General features: G+C 32.8%; 1 protein-coding gene and 1 long non-coding RNA gene across 5 annotated transcripts in view; one reads left to right on the top strand and one right to left on the bottom strand.

The window, feature by feature from the left end:
* POSTN (periostin) overlaps positions 1 to 11,303 on the top strand; it is a 35,585-nt gene extending 24,282 nt beyond the window's left edge. The window contains exons 17-22 of one of the 4 annotated variants that reach the window (XM_036831453.1): positions 1,108 to 1,197; positions 1,874 to 1,963; positions 2,720 to 2,797; positions 3,175 to 3,258; positions 7,638 to 7,679; positions 9,234 to 11,303. In XM_036831453.1, coding sequence (XP_036687348.1) covers positions 1,108 to 1,197; positions 1,874 to 1,963; positions 2,720 to 2,797; positions 3,175 to 3,258; positions 7,638 to 7,679; positions 9,234 to 9,271 — 422 coding nt within the window. In that variant the 3' untranslated portion in view covers positions 9,272 to 11,303. The remainder of the gene's footprint in view (positions 1 to 1,107; positions 1,198 to 1,873; positions 1,964 to 2,719; positions 2,798 to 3,174; positions 3,259 to 7,637; positions 7,680 to 9,233) is intronic. The other 3 variants (XM_036831451.1, XM_036831454.1, XM_036831455.1) reach the window with 3 other exon arrangements.
* LOC118884100 overlaps positions 1 to 24,582 on the bottom strand; it is a 403,163-nt gene that overhangs the window by 536 nt on the left and 378,045 nt on the right. The window lies entirely within an intron of this gene.

Genomic DNA, 24,582 nt, shown 5'->3' with positions numbered 1-24,582 from the left:
CGATGTTTCTGAAATTCCAGTTGAGGCTCTACTAAAGAAATGTCTATTGGGATATTTTATTAAGTCATTTCCTGTTCTTAAACTCCTTAGCTGTTCTTTCTTTTTGAAGTTTCCACACCTTGAAAACTTGGCCTTACGTTTTGATACTCAGTGTCCCTTAACCACATAGATCAAATATTATGGTGCGAAATACTTACTGTTTGAATAAACTGTACTCTTGTTTTCATTATTTTAGATTGTCCTAGACTATATAATTCTGGGTAATGGTGTACATTGACAATTTCTGAACAAACAAATAAACCCTCTCAAAGACAAGCAAATATAGTTATATTCAACTGTTGAAGGGTGTCACAGTATGAGTTAAATGTACTGAACTTCTCCTCTAAGAAACAGTCTTGATTAACTAATGTAGTAATCTGCTTTCTAACATTCAAAATGATTTTCTCTGGGAGCAAAATCATTTTGCAAGTCAAATGCAACACTTAACTTTTGCATTTGAAGGACTGTTTAACTATTAATCAGTAAATATGTGCATCATTCACAAATAGAAGGTAAGTACTCAAATCTATTTTCTCATAAAACCTGAATTTCATATTTTAAAGGTAGGCATAAAGTTGGGCTTTTTTGATGTTCAGTGTTATGCCCATTAGATAAAAAATGTAAGATATTGACTGATTAAAAATTAAATTAAAAATTTAACAAGAAAAGAAAGTAATAGACAATATCAGTATGGTAAAGTAAGATCTACACTAGTTATCATTAGAGCAACTCAAATTTGTACATACTGTATGATTCACAATGTATAGTCACATATTAATATTTTGCATGATCATACTTTACAACTATGAATAAATGGATCAATTAAACATCAATTTAAATGCTAAAGCAGATGAAAGTTATTTTAGTAGCACACCGATAGACTGAGTCATTTGTTCTCATAAATACTGCTTAATTTGAGGACAATGGGAACTGTTTAAAACCGATTTCATAAAGCCTGAAACCACTTTGAAATTTGAGCAACACCAAATGTTGAAATAAATTTCCTGTTCTGGTAAATTTAAAGGACTACATTAACATGATAATTTGTCTCCTAAAACAATGCCTTAGGACCCACAATAACAAAGGTCAAAATTGAAGGTGAACCTGAATTCAGACTGATTAAAGAAGGTGAAACAGTAACTGAAGTGATCCATGGAGGTGCGTTCTGTGTGTTTCCTGTAGCCTACTGTGAACATTTTCAAACAGTGTTGGCTTAAATATATTGAATATCTGAGGTTTTCTCTTGGACTTTTGTTTTATATAAATTGTGGGAAAACTTTTCTCAGTTACGGATTCTTATTAGCCAATCAATTAAAACATAGTTTACCTTTTAATGGATATAGTTGGAATCGATTTAACCATTAACTCACCAGTTCCAACAAAACTGTCATTACTCTGCATATGCAAGGATGATTATGAAATATAATGAAAACAATCATGTCAATACAAAAGAACATATTGTACTTAGAAGAAAGAGTGGCCATTCTATAAGACTGACTGATAAGTCACTTCTAGGACTTATAAGATTCCCATTCTAATGATGTATAATTCCCTGGATTCTCCCTGAACACTCATTCCGCAGTCAAGAGACAAGTATGACACGGAGTGTTAGCTTGCTAGTTGGCTCTTTCCCTTACCCAAGATTCAGGACATAACCACTACCTTTTAGACCTCTGCTATATGAATTTATTTGAGATACATCCCCAAAATTATTATGATTGAATTCTGAATGGCACTGCTGTGAGAAATACATTTAATCATTAAAACGTCTAGCTTATGGCCATTTAGACGCCGTAAGGGGATAAATCAAATGCATTTTCTTCCCCTATTTCAGAGCCAATTATTAAAAAATACACCAAAATCATTGATGGAGTGCCTGTGGAAATAACTGAAAAAGAGACAAGAGAAGAACGAATCATTACAGGTAATTTTTAACTCTGTATATGAACTATGCCTGGATTATAAAGAGCAAACCATATTTAATTCTAAAATATCTCTATAAGAATCATTAAAGAAACTAAGTCATTTTCTTAGTGGTTACTGAAGTTACTTTATTTCTTTTTTGGTAGAAATAATACTAATCCTAAATATGTAATCTATGTTTTCCTCTGAATTGGAAATTTTGAGACAAATCTATAAGCATGTGTTTTTATTATGAATATGCATGTGTATTATATAATACACTAGCTTCACTTTGCTATTTATTAATGAGTTACTAAATCCTAGAAGAAAAACCATTCCCTCCTTCGATTTTCCTTTAATCTTAAGGTCTACACATACACATCTACACACCAAAATAATATGCAAGTTTGTATAGAACAACTGATCAATAATTTCAGTAAACCTCTGTATCAGTCTTCCATCAGTGAATTAGCCTAAAATTCTGAATTCAGCTATTTTTTAAGTCTTTGGGAATTCCCTGGCGGTCCATGTTTAAACAAGCAGTCAGCAAATATGGCCCATGCCACCTACTTATGGAAATAAAGTTTTATTGGAACACAGTGTGACCATTCATTTACACAGTGTCTATGGCTATTTGCACTCTAAAGGACAAAGTTAAATAGCCGCAACACAGACCACAGACCCATGAAGTCTAAATTACTTACTCTGTGACCCTTACAGAGGAAGTTTGACCAGCCTTGTTTCAGAACCTTTTTTTTTTTTTTTGTCTTTCCTTTAGGTCCTGAAATAAAATACACTAGAATTTCAACTAGTGGTGGAGAAACAGAAGAAACTCTGAAGAAATTGTTGCAAGAAGGTCAGTATGTCTAGAAGAATAAGAATGTGGATTTCTTTAAGCTATCTATATCAAAGTCTAAAATAATCTTTGAAGCCTCTTACACTTTCTACTCTATCTCATTCCTTTGTTCTAGTTCCATACCAACACAAGAAAAAAGTCCAAAGATAGGGAATGAAACTCAAATGACAGTCATATTGTTTTGTTCTATATTTGCTATATAGTGTTCAACAACTTTGTAAGAAAATTGGTTTATCAAAAAGTAACACTAAAAACCAAGAAAGAACCAAGTGTTGGTCTGGAATTCATTGTTGGGCAGATGCCATTATATATCACATCACATCTCCTGCCTTTTTATTACATAAACCAACTTCTGCTATAAACATGTATCCTCTCAGAGGTCACCAAGGTCACCAAATTCATTGAAGGTGGTGATGGTCATTTATTTGAAGATGAAGAAATTAAAAGACTGCTTCAGGGAGGTTAGTAAAAGGGAAACAACTAACCCACTTAACAGGTTCTGATAACTGAGATTTTCAACTTTTTAAAGACTGAGCATTCAGGTTTTGTTTTGTTTTGTTTTAATTAGGTTAAAAAAGACAACATCATGTCTGTCTTAACAGACTGATTGGGTCAACGGTCGTTATAGTAAGCGTTATAAAGAAAGAATTACTAGTTTAAACAGTCTTTAAAAAGTTCAATGGGGAGCAGTGAATATTTTTTTGCTTTGATACAGACAACCGTAAAGATATTTTTAGTATGTGAAAGGGGGATACTTTAAAAATTGGTAGTTATTTAAAGAAGCCCAAATTGAAATACTTTTTATATTTTAAAAAATGTATTCACTGCGCCATCAATAATAAGAGGCATGTTTATGAATTTTTTAAGTGCATAGATCTAGCAAAAAAAATTGCATTTAGTATTTTTATTTTCCAAAACTACATACTTGGGAATGGGTTATCTGTTTCTTCTAACAGTTTGAGTGATAATCTATACCTGGAGCTGTAAATTATTTTGCATATGAAATTAATTTTAATATTTAAAATATGGAATGTTCTCTGCCTGTGGCGTTAAAAGGACCTACTTTTAAAAGGAAAGAAGAAAAAAAAGAATTCAAAATCTTACACAAACTCTCAATGGTAATTACTCAAAGAAATAGTAAATGTTAATAAAGTATAATTTGGGTAATTGGTATTTGAATAAATTAATTTCTAGTTCATTTTCTTAACAATAAAAGAATTTAAGGTAAGAAATTGTTTTAGAGAAACAAGTATTTAAATTATCTAGAAAAATCAAATATGCTCTTTGAAATATACTGTGAATTGATAAACACTAAATTGAAGTTCAATGTTTATCCAAAGTATGGTCCCAATGGGTTTTATGCTTAAAATTTTAAAAATTGTAGTACTACGTCCAAGAAGTTGTAAATTCTCTTGGGACCGTGTATATTTTTGGCAATTATTGTTTCCTTATTCTTTATTTTTATATAGGTAGAATCTCTTACATAGTATTGATACTGTTCAGTGATAGTAAAAATAAATAATTTTTATTGAACCAATGATTGAATTTCCCCTCAATAGAAAAATTTGTGTCTGAAAAATACAAGATTTCCTTTCAGACTGTAGGGAATATGTGACACTCCCAAAGACACAACAGAACCAGTTTCCTGTGAGATCTAATACAGAATTTACTCATCTACCTCTAAATGCTTAACACTGTACTAGAAAAAGGTAGGGATTTGAGGGAAGACGTGAAGACATGAAAATTAAGCTGAATTCTTTTTTTTTTTCAGTCCTTGCCATAGTAAGCGGCTTTGTAGAATGGCAGTGCTTTGTAGAGAATGAACCAATTAGTAACTGCACTTGTATATATTGCTTTAATTTATTTAGGCTTAAACTTCGGTAAGTATGTTTTCCTCCCCTTCAATAAGCCCCCATTAACAAGTCCATTATAAATAACGAACTAAGTACTGAAGACTAACTTCAGCCAAGAGAAGATAATACCTGTTACAAGAATAAGATACTCTGATTTTTGCTAATGGAATCTTTCTTTAACTCTGGTTTATGTTCATCCCAAAGGTTGATTCCTTTAGTTCCCAGTATTTGGTTTCTCCACATATTCATAACGCGTTGGTTTTGTCAATGTCACAACATAAGTTTTTATCAAAACATTTCCAAGGGTTTTTTTTTTTTTTTCTCATAAGAAAGACAATATAAGCAGTATAGTTACTAATATCTGGACACTAAGTGGACATGCTAGTTTTCTTTCTTCCAGACCTTTAAAACCATTGGGTCAACCATTGGGTCAACACTGAGTAACAAGTGTCTCTTGTCTAGATCCCAAGAGACACCAATTTACAAAGAAGCTGGTGTAAATAAAGATTATGTCATGCAAGATTGGTTTTTTTTTTTCTTTCAGAGTATTGATAATTGATCTATAGGTAAATGTGATCTTCATCTCAAAGCTTGGAGTTTTCTATCTGAACTGCTCATATTGTGGTACATATAGTACATTTTGATGAACTGAGTGTATTCCTCAATCATTTAGGTCATGCTTATTAACATGGCTAAGTGGTCAGTTTGGTACTAATATTATGATCTGTCATTGAAACACTTCAGACCACTTAACTAAAAATTTTTCTCATAAAATGTGTAGAGTTTTTCACTCTTGTCTTAGATAGAACTACATTTACTGAAACTACTAAAGTAATTAAGGGAGAACAGCAAAGTCGTAGGCTATGGAGAAAGGAACAACAACAAAAAGTTATCTGGGAAGGTTTTGACAAATCTGCCTGTATAACATGTAAAGATTTATGGCTTCTGTAGAGAACAGAGGATCAGGTTGTAGGTCTGGCTTCCAATCTGGGTTCCAACTTGAACTAACTTTATTATAAATTGATGCTTTTCTGCCTTGCTTTCTTAATCTGAAAAGTGGGGATAGTAATGTTACCTACATATAAATGAATCAATATGTGAAAAGCACTTGGAATAATGTTCAGCGCATATAAACTCTCAGTGATGTTAGCTACTATCAGGATTACGGTCAATTAACGTTAACATGGTCAACAAAGTAATACTTTACACTCTAAATTTCCAAAGTCATAGCCATGTAAAAATGCAAAAATCTTGCAAATAAGTGAGCTGAAGCATTTTGTATGTTTCAGGAAACATGCGGTGGAGAGGAGCATTTTTGTGGGATTGTTCAATGACTGATTTATCTTGCCACATTTCGCTTCTCTAAACACGACCTAATACAAGTGTCATTCAGTTTGAGATGGCAGAGAGCCACTGAGAGCAAATCTGGTTTTCTGCACTTTAATCAAGCTTTTCTTCCAGAGATGTTTGTTTGCCACAATGAACACTGCTTATTTTGATTTTATCATAGCCAAATAGTAATAAATTAACAAGTTAGTTCATTGGATATATATTAATTGGATGCTGCCAAATTTATAGAAGAAAATCTGAGTGTAAGTGCTTGTTTTGAAAAGTAATGTCGAAATCTTGTTTTAAATTGCATAATAAGTGCTCTTTGGAATTTAATAAGTCATTATAAACAATGCTTTTATTCACTGCTTAAAGACTGGATCCATCTTTTCGTGACAATATTTCATAAGCCATTTTTTGTGATCAAGTAAACCTGAAGTTAAGAAAAATATATCAACTGGAGCATATTCCATAATTCAGACTTTTCTATCTCACATAAACTTTCCCTCACTATCCAGTCTAATCAGGTTTTCTATAGTTCTGTATTTTATTATAGTATTAATATAGTGTGTTAAATGGTTATGTATCTTATATTCTGGGGGGGGGAAGACATGTTGGAAATGTGCTATGTAGACAGAAACAGAATTCTTCAAAAAATGCTTAATGTTTCTTTCCCTTTTTTTAAAACTTGATATTATACAGCCCAAAATACTGTTGGTGATAGTCTCATGTCTTATTTTTTATGGGATTTCAGAGCACTGAATACATATATAAAACAAAAATTTTGACTTCATTGTTGAGTATAGATGATATATAAAAATCAAGAATTCAAAACTTGGAGAAAAAATAAAGAAGGTAAGCAGAGAAACAAAGCCGCTATAGGGACCACACTTATTCATTGATCTCAAATGTCCAACGACAGAATGAAAATGTGAATTTAGGTTGACCAAGTGGTCTTGTCAATGAGTTAAAAGAAAAATGAGGAATTGGGAAGTATTTTTCAACTATAACAACAAAAAACTGCATTGTTATGAGACACTTAAAATTCTAAAATAAGAAAGCTTTTATTATTTTTAGCTACTTAAATTTTAAATGGTCTTGTAGGATTGGAATTAAATTTGGGAGTATGTTGGCACACACTTCCTGAATTGCTTACTGGTATATTTCTAGAGTTATGATATTTTGTTGTCCTCATGTATTATAAGTTGATCATAAATTAATTTACAATGAGAATTTTACAGAGGCAGAAGTCTGATACATCACAAATAGGAATGACTGGAAAAAATGCGTGGATATCTCTGGGAAGATACTTCTGCTAAACTTTATAGAATGTTAGACATCCTTTCATCATAAAGTGATGCTTTTCATAAAAAGGGTGAAAAAGTCATGTAAGTCACTCCATGCAAATATGGAACATCATCTGGGGTGCTACATGCCCTAATAAAACAATATGTTTTGCAAATAGTAAACATTCATTATGATATATGGAAAACAAATGTCTGTTTGTTGCCAGTGCAAAAGTCTCACTATTCCAAAAGAAATCTACATGTTTACATGATGTTTATTTAAAACTTTATACTCTTCTGCTCAACTATGGTTTCCTGTCTCATATTAGCCATAATTTCAAAGTATTTTTAACTAAAGCTATTTAATTTCAGACACACCTGTGAGGAAGATACAAGCCAACAGAAGAATTCAAGGTAAATATATTGACTATGGTAATTTGCATATATGACAAACCTTTTGTTGTATTAAGACAAACCAAAGAAAAGGAGAGTATTCTAATACATTTTATTTTGAGCAAAGTATTTTGATGATATGAATCAGAAAATAAATCTTTCACTATTAATAAAATATAAGAAAAACAAATGTTAAAAGAAAGGCAATTATACTCATGTAAAGTGCTAGACATACTGAACCACTGGGTTAGACTCAAGTAGAATTAATTTGAAAAGAAACCCTTAAATACCAGAGTCGAGCAAAAATAGGTAGCAGGTAGACCTGAACTCTGTGAAACTATTATTTAAAATGAGGCTACAGTTTGAGACAAAAATAAATTCAAAACTGTATCTACTGTACACATACAGAAAATGATTAATAAAGGTATGTACAAAATTTTGATATAATGTGTAGGTTATATACATGTATATATCACCCATGCACTATGATTTTCTTTATAACTTTATTTATGTGCATTTTCTAATCTTCCACATAGGTTACCTTACATTCTGATGCATTCAAAACTCAAAGATTTCCTTGTGGAACTTAAAACAATTACATGTTTGGAATTTCTAAGATAAGATAATTATATACTGATAGTCAAAAGAAGTTGAAGGCTTATAAATGCATTATAGGCATATCTGATTTTAACCCAGTCCAATCTAGACATTTGAAACTAAAGACTCAATTGTACACATAATTATTTTTTATTGGAGTAAAATTGCTTTACAATGTTGTGTTAGTTTCTGCTGTACAATGAAGTGACTCAGCTAAATGTATACCTATATCCCCTCCCTCTTGGACCTCCCTCCCACCCACCCCCCATCCACCCAACTAGGTCATCACAGAGCACCGAGCTGAGCTCCCTGTGCTATAAAGCAGGTTCCCACTAGCTATTTTACAAATGGTAGTGTATTTATGTCAAACTTAATCTCCCAATTAGCCCCTCATTCCCCTTCCCCCCCCCGTGTCTACATGTCCGTTCTCTATGTCTACATCTCTATTCCTGCCCTACAAATAGGTTCATCTGTAAGATTTTTCTAGATTCCATATATATGCATTAATATACGATATTTGTTTTTCTCTTTTGGGCTTAGTTCACTCTGTATGACAGACTCTAGGTCCATCCACATCTCTACAAATGACCCAATTTTGTTCCTTTTTATGGCTGAGTAATATTCATTGTATATATGTACCACATCTTCTTTATCCATTCATCTAATGCAGGACATTTATGTTGTACACATAATTTTTAACTGAAGGCTTTATCACAGATTTCTTCTAAACATGCAAATTCATCCAAATTTTCTAAGGAACTAAAATCATCACTTTAAATTATTATTTTCATATACCTTTGATCAAAAGAGGACTTGGTTTCATCATCATAACCAGAATATATTATTAAGAAAGCATAATCTAACATTTATTATAAGAAATGATGGTCTTTTATATAGTTATGCATAAAATGTCATATTCTTAAACACTATAGTTTCATCACATTTACAATCTATATGCTCTCCCTTCTTCCTAATCAGGATCTAGAAGACGATCAAGGGAAGATCGTCCTCAGTGAAAATCCAGACACCAGACAACAAAGTTTACAAAGCCCTAAATCAACAACCTGATCTTAAAGGAAAAATATGAGAGTTACGCTGACATGAAGAAATGAACCACCAACACTAAAAAGCAATCACTGAACAATTCTGAATGCAAATATAGTATTTTTTTTTTCTGAATGAGAAACAGGAGGGAAATTGTGGGTTTAGCCTCCTGTGGGATAGAATCTGAGGGAAACGTAACACCTTACAGGCTTTTACATCTTGACATTAAAATTTCTGGCTAACTCTGGAATCCATGAGAGAAAATCCTTGCCACTGGATTAATTACAGTTCAGATCTCAGAGTGGTGAGCTGTTACCCCTTGAGAAGACTGAACCTTGAATAATGGAGAGATAAAATGCATGCAAGGGGTTACCTCTCAACGGGAAATGGATAAATAAAAATGGGTGCTCAGTATTAAAAAAAAATAATGTCAAAACCAAAACTTTTACATCAAAAAGCTTTGCACATTTGTAATACAATGTGGGTTTACCAGAAAATTATGTTATTTCTACAACTAATTTTGTACTCTTGAAATGTTTGTCTTATGCTTCTTGCAATACATATTTTTATCTCAAACATTTCAATAAATCCATTTTTCAGGTATAAAAAGAATTACTTCAAATTGGGTAATTCAAAAAACTCAAGGTTTAAGTTAATAAGAGGTTTGGACTTGGGAACAGGACTTTATACCTCTTTTTTTTTTTTTTTATAACAAATACTCATTAAAGGAAATTGAATGAATTTAGTGTTTTTCAAATTTTTAAAACTATTATGATATATAAATAATCATTATACAATGAAGCAATAATTAAACATCAACTGAGTACATAATATAACCCTGGAACTGTGCTAAGTTATGAGGATTCAAAAGATGAATTAGACAACTACTGTCCTCAAAGGGTAAAAAGACAAATCAATAATCCACAATGTACCATGGGCTATAATAGAAGAATAAACAGCACTACAGGAGCACAAATACCTCAATTAATTATTCCTAGGCTTAGGCTAACATAGAAGGAGCCAAAGAGATGCCCTTAACAGAGACTTGAAGTAACATAAGGGTCTACTGCATGAAAAAGGAGGGGAAGAAAAATATTTGTTTGCTGAGAATGATAAAGAGATCAGTTTGATCTACTCAGATCTCAACAAATGTCATCCTTATCTTGGACTAGAGATAAGAGCAGACAGGGAATAGAACCCATACTGCTGAGAAACTGACTTGTGATAGTGTGATAAATTATATCATGCATTGAAAGTTGGTCATTGAGAGACTATAAAACTGAGGAAGACCAAACTAAAGATACTTCTTGGATCAGAGGCTCAGCACTAGAGTAATACTAAAGGATCTGAAAAGATTTGAGGTAGCTGAAAAGCATTGGTTCTTTGAGGAGCAATTGAGGTAAGGAAGCGAGATATAAAGTTCTAATGGTGCCACTAACTGCGGAAGTCCTGGATAGCCTGGGTTTTCCAGAATGTTTCCTACTGTGGACAGTGGTGAGATTTATGTCTAGCATTTAGAGCCCTTGCCAAGAAACAAAATGTCCTACCAACTCAGTACTCATGTAGAGAATCTTTGGACTACAATCTAAACTGGACAGAGTGTGGCTGTGATTTAACCAAAATGATTCAAAGGAGGTGGTTACGTAAGATGGTGCTGGTAGACTATATTACATCATCATCAACACAGATGGCTATTCCAGACAGACAGCATGTTGTTAATAATGCTCTGGAAGATCACAGGTTGATTGCATAGAACAAAGAGAATATGGATTCATTCAGTTAGCTCCCTTCAGGGTTTGCATCTGATAATGAACCAGGTGTTGCAAAGTTCGACTTTGAACATGGTCATCGGAGACAGTAGGGATGAAACCGAGAGTTTTTTTTTAAAGACTGTTACCTTTAATTTTAAGGCCCTGATGGGTTTTTTTGTACCATAGGAGAAAAAAAATCAGTATTTGAGAGTATACATACAAAAATCTAGCATATGTCTCTGGGAAAAGACAGCCAAGTGACATAAGCAAATATAAAGATAAAATTTAAAGAGAAATTATTTATAAAATAGAAATAAACAAATACAAATAAAAAGAAAGAAGGTTAAAACATATGAAAATAAACAATAATTTAAAACTGCAAAATAAGAATTTAAAATAGGTAAGTAGATAGATAGATCAATAGATAGATAGGTAGATAGATATCAATCTTCCTGGGACACTTTCTACAAATCGAAGCTGCAGAGTAGTATGTGCTTTTACACACAATATTTTTTCCTTTAAAAATTCTCAAGAGTCTTATTATCTCCAGTTTCATAAGAAAAACATGAGGCTTAATGAATTTACGTAACTTTTCTTATTTTGCACTGTACTGTTAAATCAGGCCATCAATCAGCTTACCACATGCCCATTACCCAGCAAGCATAAACTTGAATAGAGCAAACACATCTGTTTTTGAAATTGTGCTTACTCTGCACTACTTTATTTCAGCTCTTTTTCTAACCATCCTCTGCATAAGTGGCATTAAATTTAAGGCTGAATTTTAAAATAAGCCCTTCTAGTCAGTCCTGATGCACAAGGTCCACCACCCTAACTTTGAGAAATATCGCTTTATAGAGATTTCTGTTGAGACCATAGTATCCAAGCAACCAGTGATCTACTTTCTGTCACTATAGACAACAGCATTTTCTAGACCTTTTATAAACTGAATCACATAGTATGCATGGCTTCTTCTTTGGCTTTCCTTTCTCTTGGATTAATATGTAGGAGTGGAATGGCAGGACCAGATGAAAGGTATAGGATTAAAGCTTTAGGAAACTGCCAAATCATACTCCAAACTCCAAAGGCGTTCTATTGTTTTGCATTCCGTCCAGAAGTGCATGAGAGTTCCTGTTTCTCTTGCCAACACTTGACATGGTCAGTCTTTTTAATGTTAGGTTTTCTAATAGGTGTGTAGTGGTATCTCATTGTGGTTTTAATTTGCATTTCCCTAATGTATGTTTTTCATCTGCTTATTTGACATTTGTATATCTTCTTTGGTGAAGTGTCTGTTCAAATCATTTGCCAATTTTGAGTTGTTTTTTAAAAAATTATTATTATTGAGTTGAGAGTTCCTTATATATCATGGATACAAGTCCTTTATCAGCTATATAAGGTGAAAATATTTTCTCATAGCATGGGACGTAACTGTTCATTCTCTTAGCATTGTTTTTGAAGATACCAAAGCCTATTTTCTTTTTTTTTCCTTTTATGGATTGTACTTTTGGTGTCATATCTAAGAAATCTTTTATTAACCAAAGGTCACAAAAATTTTCTATGTTTTCTTTTAGAAGTTTTTATTAGATTTAGGTTTTCCATTGATGCATATGATCCATTTTGAATTACTTTTTGTTTATAGTACAAGGTATGAACCGAGGTTCTTCTTTTTTTCTATAGAAAGCCAATTATTCCAGCACCATTTTCTGAAAAGACTATCCTTTGTCTACTGATTTCCTTTTATACCTTTGTCAAAAATCCATATATTTGTGTATATATTTCTGTTTCTTTCTATTCTCTTCCATTCATCTACTTGTCTATCTTAATTGAAATGTCACAATGACTGGTTTGAAATAAATCAATAAATCTGTTAGAATTAGTACTCCAACTTTGCTCCTATTTTTCAAAGTTGTTTTGGCTATTTTAAGTTTTTACATTTCCAGATGAATTTTTTACTCAGTTTGGCAATTTCTACCAAAAAAAAGAGATATCTGCTGGACTTTGAAATTGTGTTGAATCTATGGATCAATTTGGGGATAATCAAAATCTTCACAATATTGAGTCTCCAAACCATGAACAAAATATATCTCTCTGTTTGTATAGGTATTCCTTAATTACCGTACCAATGTTTCATTATTTTAAGTGTACAAGTCTTGCACATCTTTTGTAGATTTTCCTTAAGTACTTGATATTTTTGATGGTATTATAAATGGCATTTTTAAATTTCAATTGCTGACTGTTTATTTTCTGTGTATTGATCTTGTATTTTGCAAACTTGTTAAACTCATTTATTAGTTCTAGTGACTTTTTGTAGATTCTATCCTGTTTTCTACATTGACAAACATGTTGTCTTCAAATAAAGACAATTTTACTTTTTCCTCTGCCATCTTAATACCTTTACTATTTTCTTGCCTTATTTCATTGGTTGAAATTGAATAGTAGTATAATTTAGAATAGAAATGGCAGGAGTGGGCATTTTTTTGCTTCATGATCTTAGAGGGAAAACATTCATTCATTCTTTTAGCCTTAAGTATGATGTTTAGTTTCATGTTAGCATCACTACTTTTTCATAGTTCTCCATTATCAGGTTGAAGAAAGTGACTTCTATTTCAAGTTTGCTGAGAATTTTTATCAGGAATGAATGTTGAATTTTACCAAATGATTTTTCTGCATCTATTGGGATGATCATGTGGGTTTTTGTTTTTGTGTTTTTTCAGTTTGACAATATGGTGAATTGAATGGAATTAATTTTGAATGTTTTGGATGTAAATCCTTCATTCCATTCACCTCTTTCATTCTGGGATGAATTCCACTTGGTCATGATATATTCAATTTATGAAAGCTTTAACAGTTTTCACATGTATGTTCACGAGAGATATTGGTCTATACTTTTCTTTTATTGTAATCTCTTTGTCTGAGTTTGGTATCATGGTAATGTAGACCTCACAAGATGAGTTGGGAAGAATTTTGTTCAGTTTTTAGAAAGTGTTTTGTATAGAATTGATAATATTTTCCTCCTTAAATGTTTGATAGAATTCACCAGTGAAATCATCAAGGCTTGCAATTTTCTTTAAAGAAACAACTAAATATCCAATTTCTTTAATAAGTATAAGGTTACTCAGATTATCTATTTTTTCTTGAATGAGATTTGGTAGTTTGTGTCTTTCAAGGAACTTGTCCATTTTACACCATTTTGAAATTTATTGGCACAATGTAGGTCAAAATATTCCATTATTATCCTTTAAATATCTTTAGTGATGTCACCTCATTCATGCCCAGTTCTGGAAATTTGTGTCTTCTCTCTTTTTCTCCTAACCAATCTAGCTAGCCATCAATCAATTTTATTGATTTACTCAAATAAGCTTTTGATTTTGTATGTTTGTCTGTATTGTGTTCCTATCTTCTACTTCACTATTTTCCACTCTTATCTTTATTATTGTCTTTCTTCTGCTTTATCTGGTTTTAATTTGATCTTGATTTTCTAATTTCTTAAGGTAGAAGCTGAAGTCATTGACTTAAAAACTTTCATTTTTCTAATACTATACTTTAGTGGTATAAATTCCCCCACTAAGTATTGCTTAGTGGTCTCTCACAACATTTCACATGTTTTAAAAACTAAATTAAATTAAATTCAAAGTACTTTCTAATTTTCTTTCTAAATATGTTTAAAAGTTCCATTATCTTTTTAAGAAATTGAAATAATAAGAAAAATATCTATTTACACGTGTAGTGATGATTTCTCATGTTCTTTGTTCCTTTGTGTAGATCCATATTTCCATCTGGTATCATTTTCCCCTTCCTAACATTTCTCTTAGTGCAGATCTGCTGGCGATAAATTGAATTTTTCTGTCTAAAAAAATCATTATTTTGTCTCTGTTTTTGAAAAATATTTTTGCAGGATATGCAATTCCAGATTGCCTTTTTAGATTTATAATGCTTTAAAGATGTTATTTCACTGTTTTCTTGCTTGTCTCATTCTTATTTGCTCTGTATTTAATATGTGCTTTTTACCCTCTTTGCCATTGGTTTTGTAAAATTTGATTATGATGTGGATTGGGGTGGTTTATCTTATGTTTTTGTTCCTAGGATGTATTGAGTTTCTTAGATCTGTGATTTTAGGATTTTTATCAAATTTTATTTTCTTCAGTTATCAATGATTTGTTCTGTCCCCTCCTTTCTGGGATTCTAACTACATATATTAGACTACTTTTAAGTTGTTGTATAGCTCACTGTTGCCCCTTTTATTTTATTTTTTTTCCTCTGTGCATTTCTATTTTAGAGAGTTTCTAATTTTATGTCTTCATGTTCACTAGTCCTTTCTTCTGCAATGTGTAACTTGACCCTGAATCCATTCCCTGAATTTTTCATTTTGGACATTATAGTTTTCATCTCTAGAAATTCAATTTGGCTTTTTTTTATATCTTGCATGTCTCTCCATAACTTTTTGAACATATGGAATATAATTATGGTAACTATTTCAAAGTTCTCTGTTATTCTAACAATGTGCCAATTATGAGTCAGTTAACTGATTGAATTTTGTCCTCATTATTCCCCATATATAACTTTGCATGCTAGTAAACTTTGATTGGTTGCCAGACACTGTAAATTTTTCTTGTTGGATGCTAGATATTTTGCATTCCTACAAATATTCTTGAATATTGTTCTAGGATGTAGTTAAGTTTCTTCGAAACAGTTTAGTCCATTCGGGTCTTGCTCCTAAGATTTGTTAGGCAGTGCCTGATCTGTGTATAGTCTGCGGCTAATTATTCCCTGCTATTTAGGCATGGTCCTTCTGAGTACTTTTCCCAATGCCCAGTGAATTATGAGGTTTTCCAATCTGACTGGTGGGAACACGTGTTATTCTAGGCCTTGTGTGAATGTGAGGTACTGCTTCCTCTAATCTTTTCAGATGTTTTTATCCTCTGTTCTCTATTAGTTTTCTAATATTAATGTGATTAATAATTAATAAATTATTTCTAATAATTTTCTAATATTTCTAATCATGTGCTGATGATTACCCTGCTGAATACTCATGGAAGCCCTCTGCATATCTTTAAAGTTCTCTCTCTGTGCAGCTCTCTTTACACTGGTCCTCTGTCCTGTGAACTCTAGCCTTCTTAGTCTCCCTTTACACTCAGCTCTATCTCATCACTTCCATGAGTCAGCCAGGCTCCCCCTGGATTCTCCCTTCCTGTACTGCAACCTGACAAGTCTTTCAGAACAGAACACTGGGACAATCATAGAGCTCACTTCACCTGTTTCCTGACTCTCAGGCATCACTGTCATTTGTTGCCTGATGCCCAGACACCATTCTTGAATACCATTCTTCGGAAATTTTTCTTTGTTGTTTTTTTTTTTTAATTGTTTTAGTCAGGAGAGTAAATCTGGTTCCTGCTATTCCACTTTTCCTGCAAGTGCAAGATCTTCTCTAATTTAATTTAGTTATATTAATTCCATTTCATAATCATAAACTGCAACTCTAAATAGGAGCAGCCAACTGGAAAATGTTAATCATAAGAAGAGCCAGATGGAAACATGTTGATGGGATGCACACAGATCTATCATAAGTAACAGAAAAAGAATTCAAGATGAAATATCTTACAGCTACTAACATTGCTATTCAATGTGCACATGCACTCACATATACACAGATAAGAAATTGTCTATGTCTACCTAGAGCGGTGAGATAGGGAGGGTGGGAGGGAGACGCAAGAGGGAGGAGATATGGGGATATATGTATACATATAGCTGATTCACTTTGTTATACGGCAGCAACTAACACAACATTGTAAAGCAATTATACTCCAATAAAGATGTTAAAAAAAAATGCTAGAGAGACAGTTAAAAAAAATTGTCTAAAGGAAAATGGTAATTGAATTTTATTTACTGAGATTTCTTTTTATATTCATCTAAACAGTTATTTATTTTTATCTATAAACTCTGAATATAACATTTTTTAAAGTTTTAAGCACTTAGTTATGTTAATTGAAAATAGCCTCATTGTCTTCACTTCTGAGAGTCTCTGAAAGGTCTTACAAAACATCTTACAAACATTAATGTTTGTAATGTTTTACAAACATTAAATATTCATTGGTGAGATTTCTACGCAATATGATGAGAAAAGGCTAGTAATTTTCTAGCCAACCTAGGTTCTAAAAACAACACTTGGAAAACTTAGACCATATGTGAATAAGGCTGTTTGACGACTTTCATTTTTAGCAATAAAGTCATTAACTAATGAATTTCTTAAACTTTAATGAGGTCTCACAAAAAAGTTGTGGAAATACAGAAAAAAATCTGAAACATAAAAGGTAATTATGGAACTTCATGAAAGATAAATCCAAAAATTCCATAATTACAACCTTCAAGGGGTTGGTAAGAACAATTAGCTTGAAAATATAAGAAATAATCCATGAGAATTAAAAAAAAAAAAACTGGACAGAAACAGGGTCAGTAAACAATGTGTAGATTAAGGATCCAGCTCAGTTGAAGGAATTCTAATAAGTCCTTCCTGAATGAATTATTCCTGAAAATTAATCCCAACTTAATTTTGTTAAACTTTAGAAACTATTTATTAGGTTAAGGCTCTATTATAAAAATCAACCTGGATTTTTTTCTTAACATGGCAGAACGATATACCATTTAGTTAAAAAAAATTGAAATCATTAATTTTCCTGTTCTAGGAGAGCTCAATTAAATTTTTTCTTAAGTTCATTATATATCACCAATACCTGAGTTTCAAATATTTGTGCCACAATTTCTGTTTGCTTCTCCTTTACTACAATAAAATGATCATCTCTCACACACTTTAGATGGATGGGGTCCACGTACGCAGCCATCAGACAAAGACAGCAAAGAACCTGCTGGAACCATACATAACTACTACATTGTTATCTCTGCAGACCCAAAACTGCTCTCTGGTATTCACTATCTTCTTAGCCCCAATGTAATTACATCTTCAGGAAAATGAGCATAAAAAGAAAATAAAATCCCTAGGTCTTGTTTTACTATGACAGTTTTGCCTAAGCAGTTTTATTGCCAAACATAGGAACTGTATTGGAAAAATTAATGCAAAGAGTAGGAAAAGACTGAAGTAAAAATTAACACAGTTTATGCTACAGTAGTCTTTGATGAGAAATACTTTTATGCATGAATTATTTAGGTAATTTCCTCAGTCCTTTATTATCTTTCTGTTTACAGCCATGCCTTTGCATAGGTCAGAGAAATAGGACAGTTAACCCACTGCATTCCCTTAAATACAAAAGTCATATAATCTTAGCGGTAATTATGAGTTCTACCAAACCCAAAATAGCTTAATCTAGTTTGAGTGTAAGCCAAAGGATAAGCGAACTATGGATACAACCAGCCCACTACCTGTTTTTGTAAATAAAGTTTTATTGGAACACAGACATGTATATTCATTTATATACTGTCTGTGGCTTCCTTCATACTATTAGGACTGAGTTGAAGAATTGCAACAGAGACAGATAGATCACAAACCTAAAGTACTTACTACCTGGTCTTCTACAGAAAGAAAAATGCCAACCTTTGGAATAGACTCCAAGTTAGGAAATATTTCTGTAATTTTACACTAAACACAAATCACATACTTAATTCATATATTTCCACCTGGTTGGAACTAAATAATTTGTAGAAATTAGTCCCTTTAACACAAATGTAATCCCTGCTTTGAAGAGATCTGCTTATTAGTTGATAACTTTGTATCCATTTCTAGTAATTTAGAATTCTCACATGCTTTCAGCACTAGGAAAGGAATGCCAATGTATTAACTAAAGTAACATTAATTCTACATAATTTGCATATAATCAGTAAGACATAAGAAATGATCATTCATTTCTTTTTGGAAACTATTATCAAACACTGGATATGCCAGTGATGGGGGCTGAGAGAACAGTCTTCCTCAGGTACCTGCATCTGTAGAACTATAGCCCAATTTGAAACATCATTTCTAAAGGTGGTATTGTTTATAAGAGGTTTTAAAGCCTTCAATTCAGGTGTCTAAGAAATAGAATTTATTTGTCTTATTGATGACTTAGTCTCTATTTCTAGTCACATTCATTACGATTGGCAGAATACTTAATCTTTGGTCAATTGTAAATATTCTCAAGACATATAGATTTGAGTGCATATGTTTTTCTTCCACTTACTTCTTAGGTATCCAGCACAGTCTCTAGTTCCAGTTGGCATTTGCAGTACAGTAATCTCAAGGTATGGAAGAAAGGTACTGGACTGCCTGTATACACATGGAAATTGGAGACAACTCCTATTTAGATGTAGTTGGATCTGTTTGCTGCTCAGTGCTCATCAGTATACCCAAGGTGTACACATTCCCACCTCATCCTGGCCATTTGGCCCATGCGCCCTCCTTGGGAACAAGGTTCTATATCCATGCTCACAAGTCTCTGTGGCAGCAGGAACTAACTCAGTGTTTTCTCAGTCCTATTCTGCCAAAAATAAAAACCACAATACAATCATCCCCAAAGGGCCAATATTCAAAACATATTACTAAATTTGGGCAAATCTAAAAATAATACTAAATTTTGATGAAAATGGAAGTACATGGGAGAATTGCTGGCATATTCTTTTTGAAAATTATATCAACACTGATCTAATAATTCCTAAAACTATACTGGTATTTAAGTACGAAGATTTCTGGGTGTGAATGTCTTCATATTTCTTACAATAACAAAAATATTTCTAATGAACTTATTATTTAAATAATTTTAGATTTAGGGGAAAGTTGCAAAGATATCCAGAGAGTTTCTGTTTACTCTTCACCCATTTCCCCCAACATTAACATCGTATATAACCACAAAAAACATTTTTTAAATAACCTGAATGTTCAGATTAGATTACGACAGCTTTTTAAATGTGTTTAAAGACAGAAAACTTTATACTATACAAAATTTTAAAAGGAAATTGTATCATATAAACCTATTTATACAGTATAATATATATACAGTATAATAATTTACAATATATAAAATATTGCTCATTTTCAAGAATTTGCTCAAATATCTCCTTCTCAAGAGCTCCTTCTCTTAGGGTAGATCTCTAACTACCCTTTAGATAGGGTAGTTAGAGATCTACCCTAACTACCCTATCTAACGTTGCAGACTGATCCAATCCTGGCACTTAAAATCTCTTTTACCCTATGTATTTTTTTTTATCCCATAGTATTTATCACCCTCAAGCATACTAAAAAATTTATTGATTTATGGATAATAGTTGATGTTTATTATGTATTCCCCTCCCCTCACATAAACTCCATGAGGGTAGGGATCTTTATCTGTTTTGTTCACAGCTATATCCCTAATGTCTACAACAGGGCTTTTCACATACTCAGCTTCAGTACTGAATTTGTGAATAAGTCTATTTATAATAACTGCAAAAATTTTGGAAGAATATTACTCAAAATATCAACAAGGTAGTTTTACAGGTATTTTATAATCCTTTCATCATTTTCTGTATGGTATACACTTTCTACCATTGATATTTATAATCAGAAAACATTTTTAAATGGATATTTGCACATGTTCTATTGAAAAGACATGGCTAATGGGATGTGTATGTAAATGGTAAGGAACATGTAAATGCTTACACATACCAGAGGCTCAACATTTTTTTCAGACTTCTATGGACCTCCTCACTGCCTCATTTATCCATCATTGATTCCAGTCTGCAATGATTTCAGTTATTCTTGCTTTTTCTCTCCACCTTTTTTCCCATCTGTTAGATCTAAAATGTCTTCTCTTTGCATATCCCTCTAATAATTTCTTCCTTTTAACACAAGGCTTTTCTTTTGCTTCTCTTCACCTCTTCTGCCTACACTACACGTACCATACATCATATTTTCATGCTCTTACTTCTCTTACACATCCCAGAGCTTGCGTTACATAAAACACTCACATCTCCTTAGCACGAAAGTGATCTATGTTTTGGTCACATGTATACTCCCAGTGCCTTATACAAGGGCTGGCATAGACAATACAATTACAAAAAAGCAAAAATTAGGAGTAATAACAAAGTGTCATCTCCTTAATTGGACCTGTATTTTCAAGTAGGAGCCTGTGCAGACCGTAAAGAAGGTAGACATGCCCTTGCACAAGAGATGAACGTCAAAAAGGGGAAATTCAACACCTATCTCTAATTCTTGGACTTGGTTTCCCAAAATGCCCTACATCATCTGCACTGCACAAATCCTTTGTTTCATTCTTCTAGCCTCTCTGGTCATATACTTACTGCCTCTTCCACTGCTAGGTCATCATCCTGTGCCTTTGTTCTAATAAATGTTTCCATTTTTCTTGTTCGCCACTTGGTTATACTTAGTATATATTTTTTCTTAATGAACTCACTCTGGGAAACAGCTTTCCTATGACTTTCTATTTCACACTTATAAGCAACCACCACCCAGGCAATCTGACATTTCTAGTGGAACCCAGAAGTTACACAACAATAAGAATTATTTTAAAAATAAATAACACCTATTTGGCACCTATTATATGACAGAACCTGTTAAGAACTTTGTATGAATCCTCCTGACAATTCTATGAGGTAGGTATAATTTTTATCTCTATTTTAGGGAAGAGGAAATTGGATCACAGAGAGTTTAAATAATTTGCCCAGATTAGTAAGGAGCAGAAATCGAATTTGAATCTATATAGTATGGCTTTATAGTCTGAGCTGTTAATGATATGACAGACTGAATCTCTTTTCTCAGTTTTCCCTGAATCTGGTCTTGAATCCCATTACTATCCTTTGGAGGCTTATGATTTATTTTCTGGACTATAGCAATAGTTTCTCAACTGGGCATCCTACTGCTAGTGTTTCTTGTCTTATCTCATGTTTAAAAGATTAACTAACTTATTTTTATTCCTAAAACTCAACTCTGATGGTGTCACTCTATTGCTTAGCAACTTAGCACTTTCACTTAACTCTGGAAGTTTAAACTTTTATTCAGGCATACACAATGCCCTTCAAATTAACCTAACCTCACACTCAACTTGACAAACACTGGGTATACCAACTGATTGAAGTACTCCTAAATTTTACCACGTTTCATTCCTCCTCAAGTTGAAGGCTCAGCTGGAGTCCCATATTGTCCGTGGCACCCCTCTTGATGTGCCCAGCAAACCATCCATTCCTATTCTGATTTCACATATGGCTTCAGTGGAACCCTCTTTTGTCACATGTTATAGCCAACCTCATACTGTATCTCTCCTGCATTAATTCATTCAGCAAACATAAAGCTATATATTTGTGCTATCTTTCCTATAAAACCTCAGATTTTAGAGACAGTGCTACTTTTTTTTCATTTTGACATCCCTGTGGTTCCTAATTAGGTGTGTTGCACATAGGTTATATTTAATGAATGATGATTGAAATAAATATATTTATTTGCTCAAAATTTTATTGAATACTTTTCAACAATTTCTCCTAAATCAAAGTTACAGTGTTTCCAGTTGTGAATTAGTCCAATTTCTCTCTATCTTTAATAGCCATTTCTAGACAATTAGGCTGTAAACAAGGCATTTGGAGGGAAAAATTGGTGTCAGAATCTTCTCAAGCTGTTGCTCATCTGTACACATCTGTTGGTCATTATTATTCACAGGAAAACATCTAAGAGTTTACAGGTTTTATTTAAGTTCTCCTTCATAGTCTCTTTATATTAGCCAACCATCATCAGAGCCTGTGTATACTAGCCCTTCCCAAGTACAAGAACTTGGCTTCCTGCTGAATCTTCCTGCTCATTCTTTATGTTTATAAAATGAAAAAGTTCATGATCAATGTCAGATTGAACACAGTTCTGGGAACTCCAGATGGCCTTTTTCTTTCCTTCAGAAAGAAGAACATTTCACACAGAAATACTACTTTGAAATGACCATTTGGGGGTTTTGACAGATTATTTGACTTTTAATAGAGTGTTGTTAATGAACAACTGAATTTGGCAAAAATGATGGCCCCATTATGAAACATATCTCACTAACACAGACCAAGCATAAATACAAGCTCCTGACAATTCTTAAACTTGTAGAATTTTAGTCTACAAATACTGCAATTGTTATCTATTCATAAGCATGATAATAAATACTTGTCAGGTCTGTGCGCAGAGCACATACAAATGCATGAATACAGAAGTCAGAATGCTACTAAGTTTAACGCAATATGCCATTTCTTTCAATATTATGAATCACTACAAATAGGAGCTAGGAAAAAAATTAAATGTTATGCTCTCCCATTATATAATTGAATATTACATGTTACTTTTTAAACTAAATTTTCTAGTTTATATTTTCATGTGTATATTATTCAAGATTCACTAACTTGTAAACAATGGAAAGACCACTCATAATAAGTCAAGCCAAACAATAAAATTGTTAGTTTATATGCTAGTAAGCATAAACAAATAGCTCCCAAGTTTCAAAAAAAGAGCTGCAGACCAGAGCCTTAGGAACTGGAACAAGAAACTCAATGCGAATAAGCTCTAGCTCTTCCTGGGCTTTTGTTTTTGTTTTTGTCTCTGATTGTACCCATGGTATGGAACATGGGTACTCATAATATTAGTCTATAAGCCCCAGAAGAAAGAATGGTTTTATATTTCAGTGCATGGAAAGGATATCAACTGATCTGCCATGATTTATGTGTTCACTCTTTGGACCAGTCACTGTGGGCTGGAGACTGTGGTAAGAAGAATGCACTTGACTTTATAAAGAGCCAGATCTCTCCCAGGAAAAAGCTCCCACAATGTCCAACAATGTGTAACATGCTGGGGACTTCTGTACTGAAGTCAGCAGAGAAAGGGCAAGGTAACATAGGAGAGTCCATGCTTCACAGAGAGAGTGAAGTTTGGATGAGCAACATGAGAGCTTAATAGTATGGTGCTCTTTTAACTTATATGGTTAGGTAAAATTGAGTTCCGGGATACCAAAGGATTAATGATAGTTCAGAATTCTCTCAAAGCAGGAGATGAAAGGTGCTGGAGTTTTCTGTAGCTCCCGCTCAATCTATTACTGTAGAGGTTGCTCCCATCATATGCACCAACAGCCTCTTTACTTGAGGTCCCTTGTACCTGCCTTCATTGCTTTTTCTAAACAGGTTTCCTTAATCCAGGTAAGGAAATGTCAGCCATGTCTAATTTATGATTCTTACATTTTTTAAAGCAAAATTTAATCTTTTAGAACATAAATCATTCCTCAGAATATAAGAAGCATATGAAGACATACATTAATTATGAAAACTCGTCAAGGCCTTATTCTGTTCTTTTCATACCTAGGGGTTCTTTATTTACACCTTGGTGATCTAAAAAATCACTATCAACTTCTTTTATCCTTCCAGTTATAAAATATTTTAATAGAGTATATCATATAATTTCAAGAGGAAATGATCTCTCCTAGTTTAGAACATACTTGTTGGAATTTATTTTCAACACTCACCACCAAAAACATGAGATTTAACTTATCGGCCAAAGGCATATTTCCAAGGAACTACCAAACCTATATTAAGTCACAAACTAGACT

The sequence above is a fragment of the Balaenoptera musculus genome, chromosome 18, assembly GCF_009873245.2.
Source record: "Balaenoptera musculus isolate JJ_BM4_2016_0621 chromosome 18, mBalMus1.pri.v3, whole genome shotgun sequence".
NCBI classification, from domain to species: domain Eukaryota; kingdom Metazoa; phylum Chordata; class Mammalia; order Artiodactyla; family Balaenopteridae; genus Balaenoptera; species Balaenoptera musculus.
Note: the sequence above shows the minus strand (reverse complement) of the source record. Positions and strands in the feature narration are given on the sequence as shown.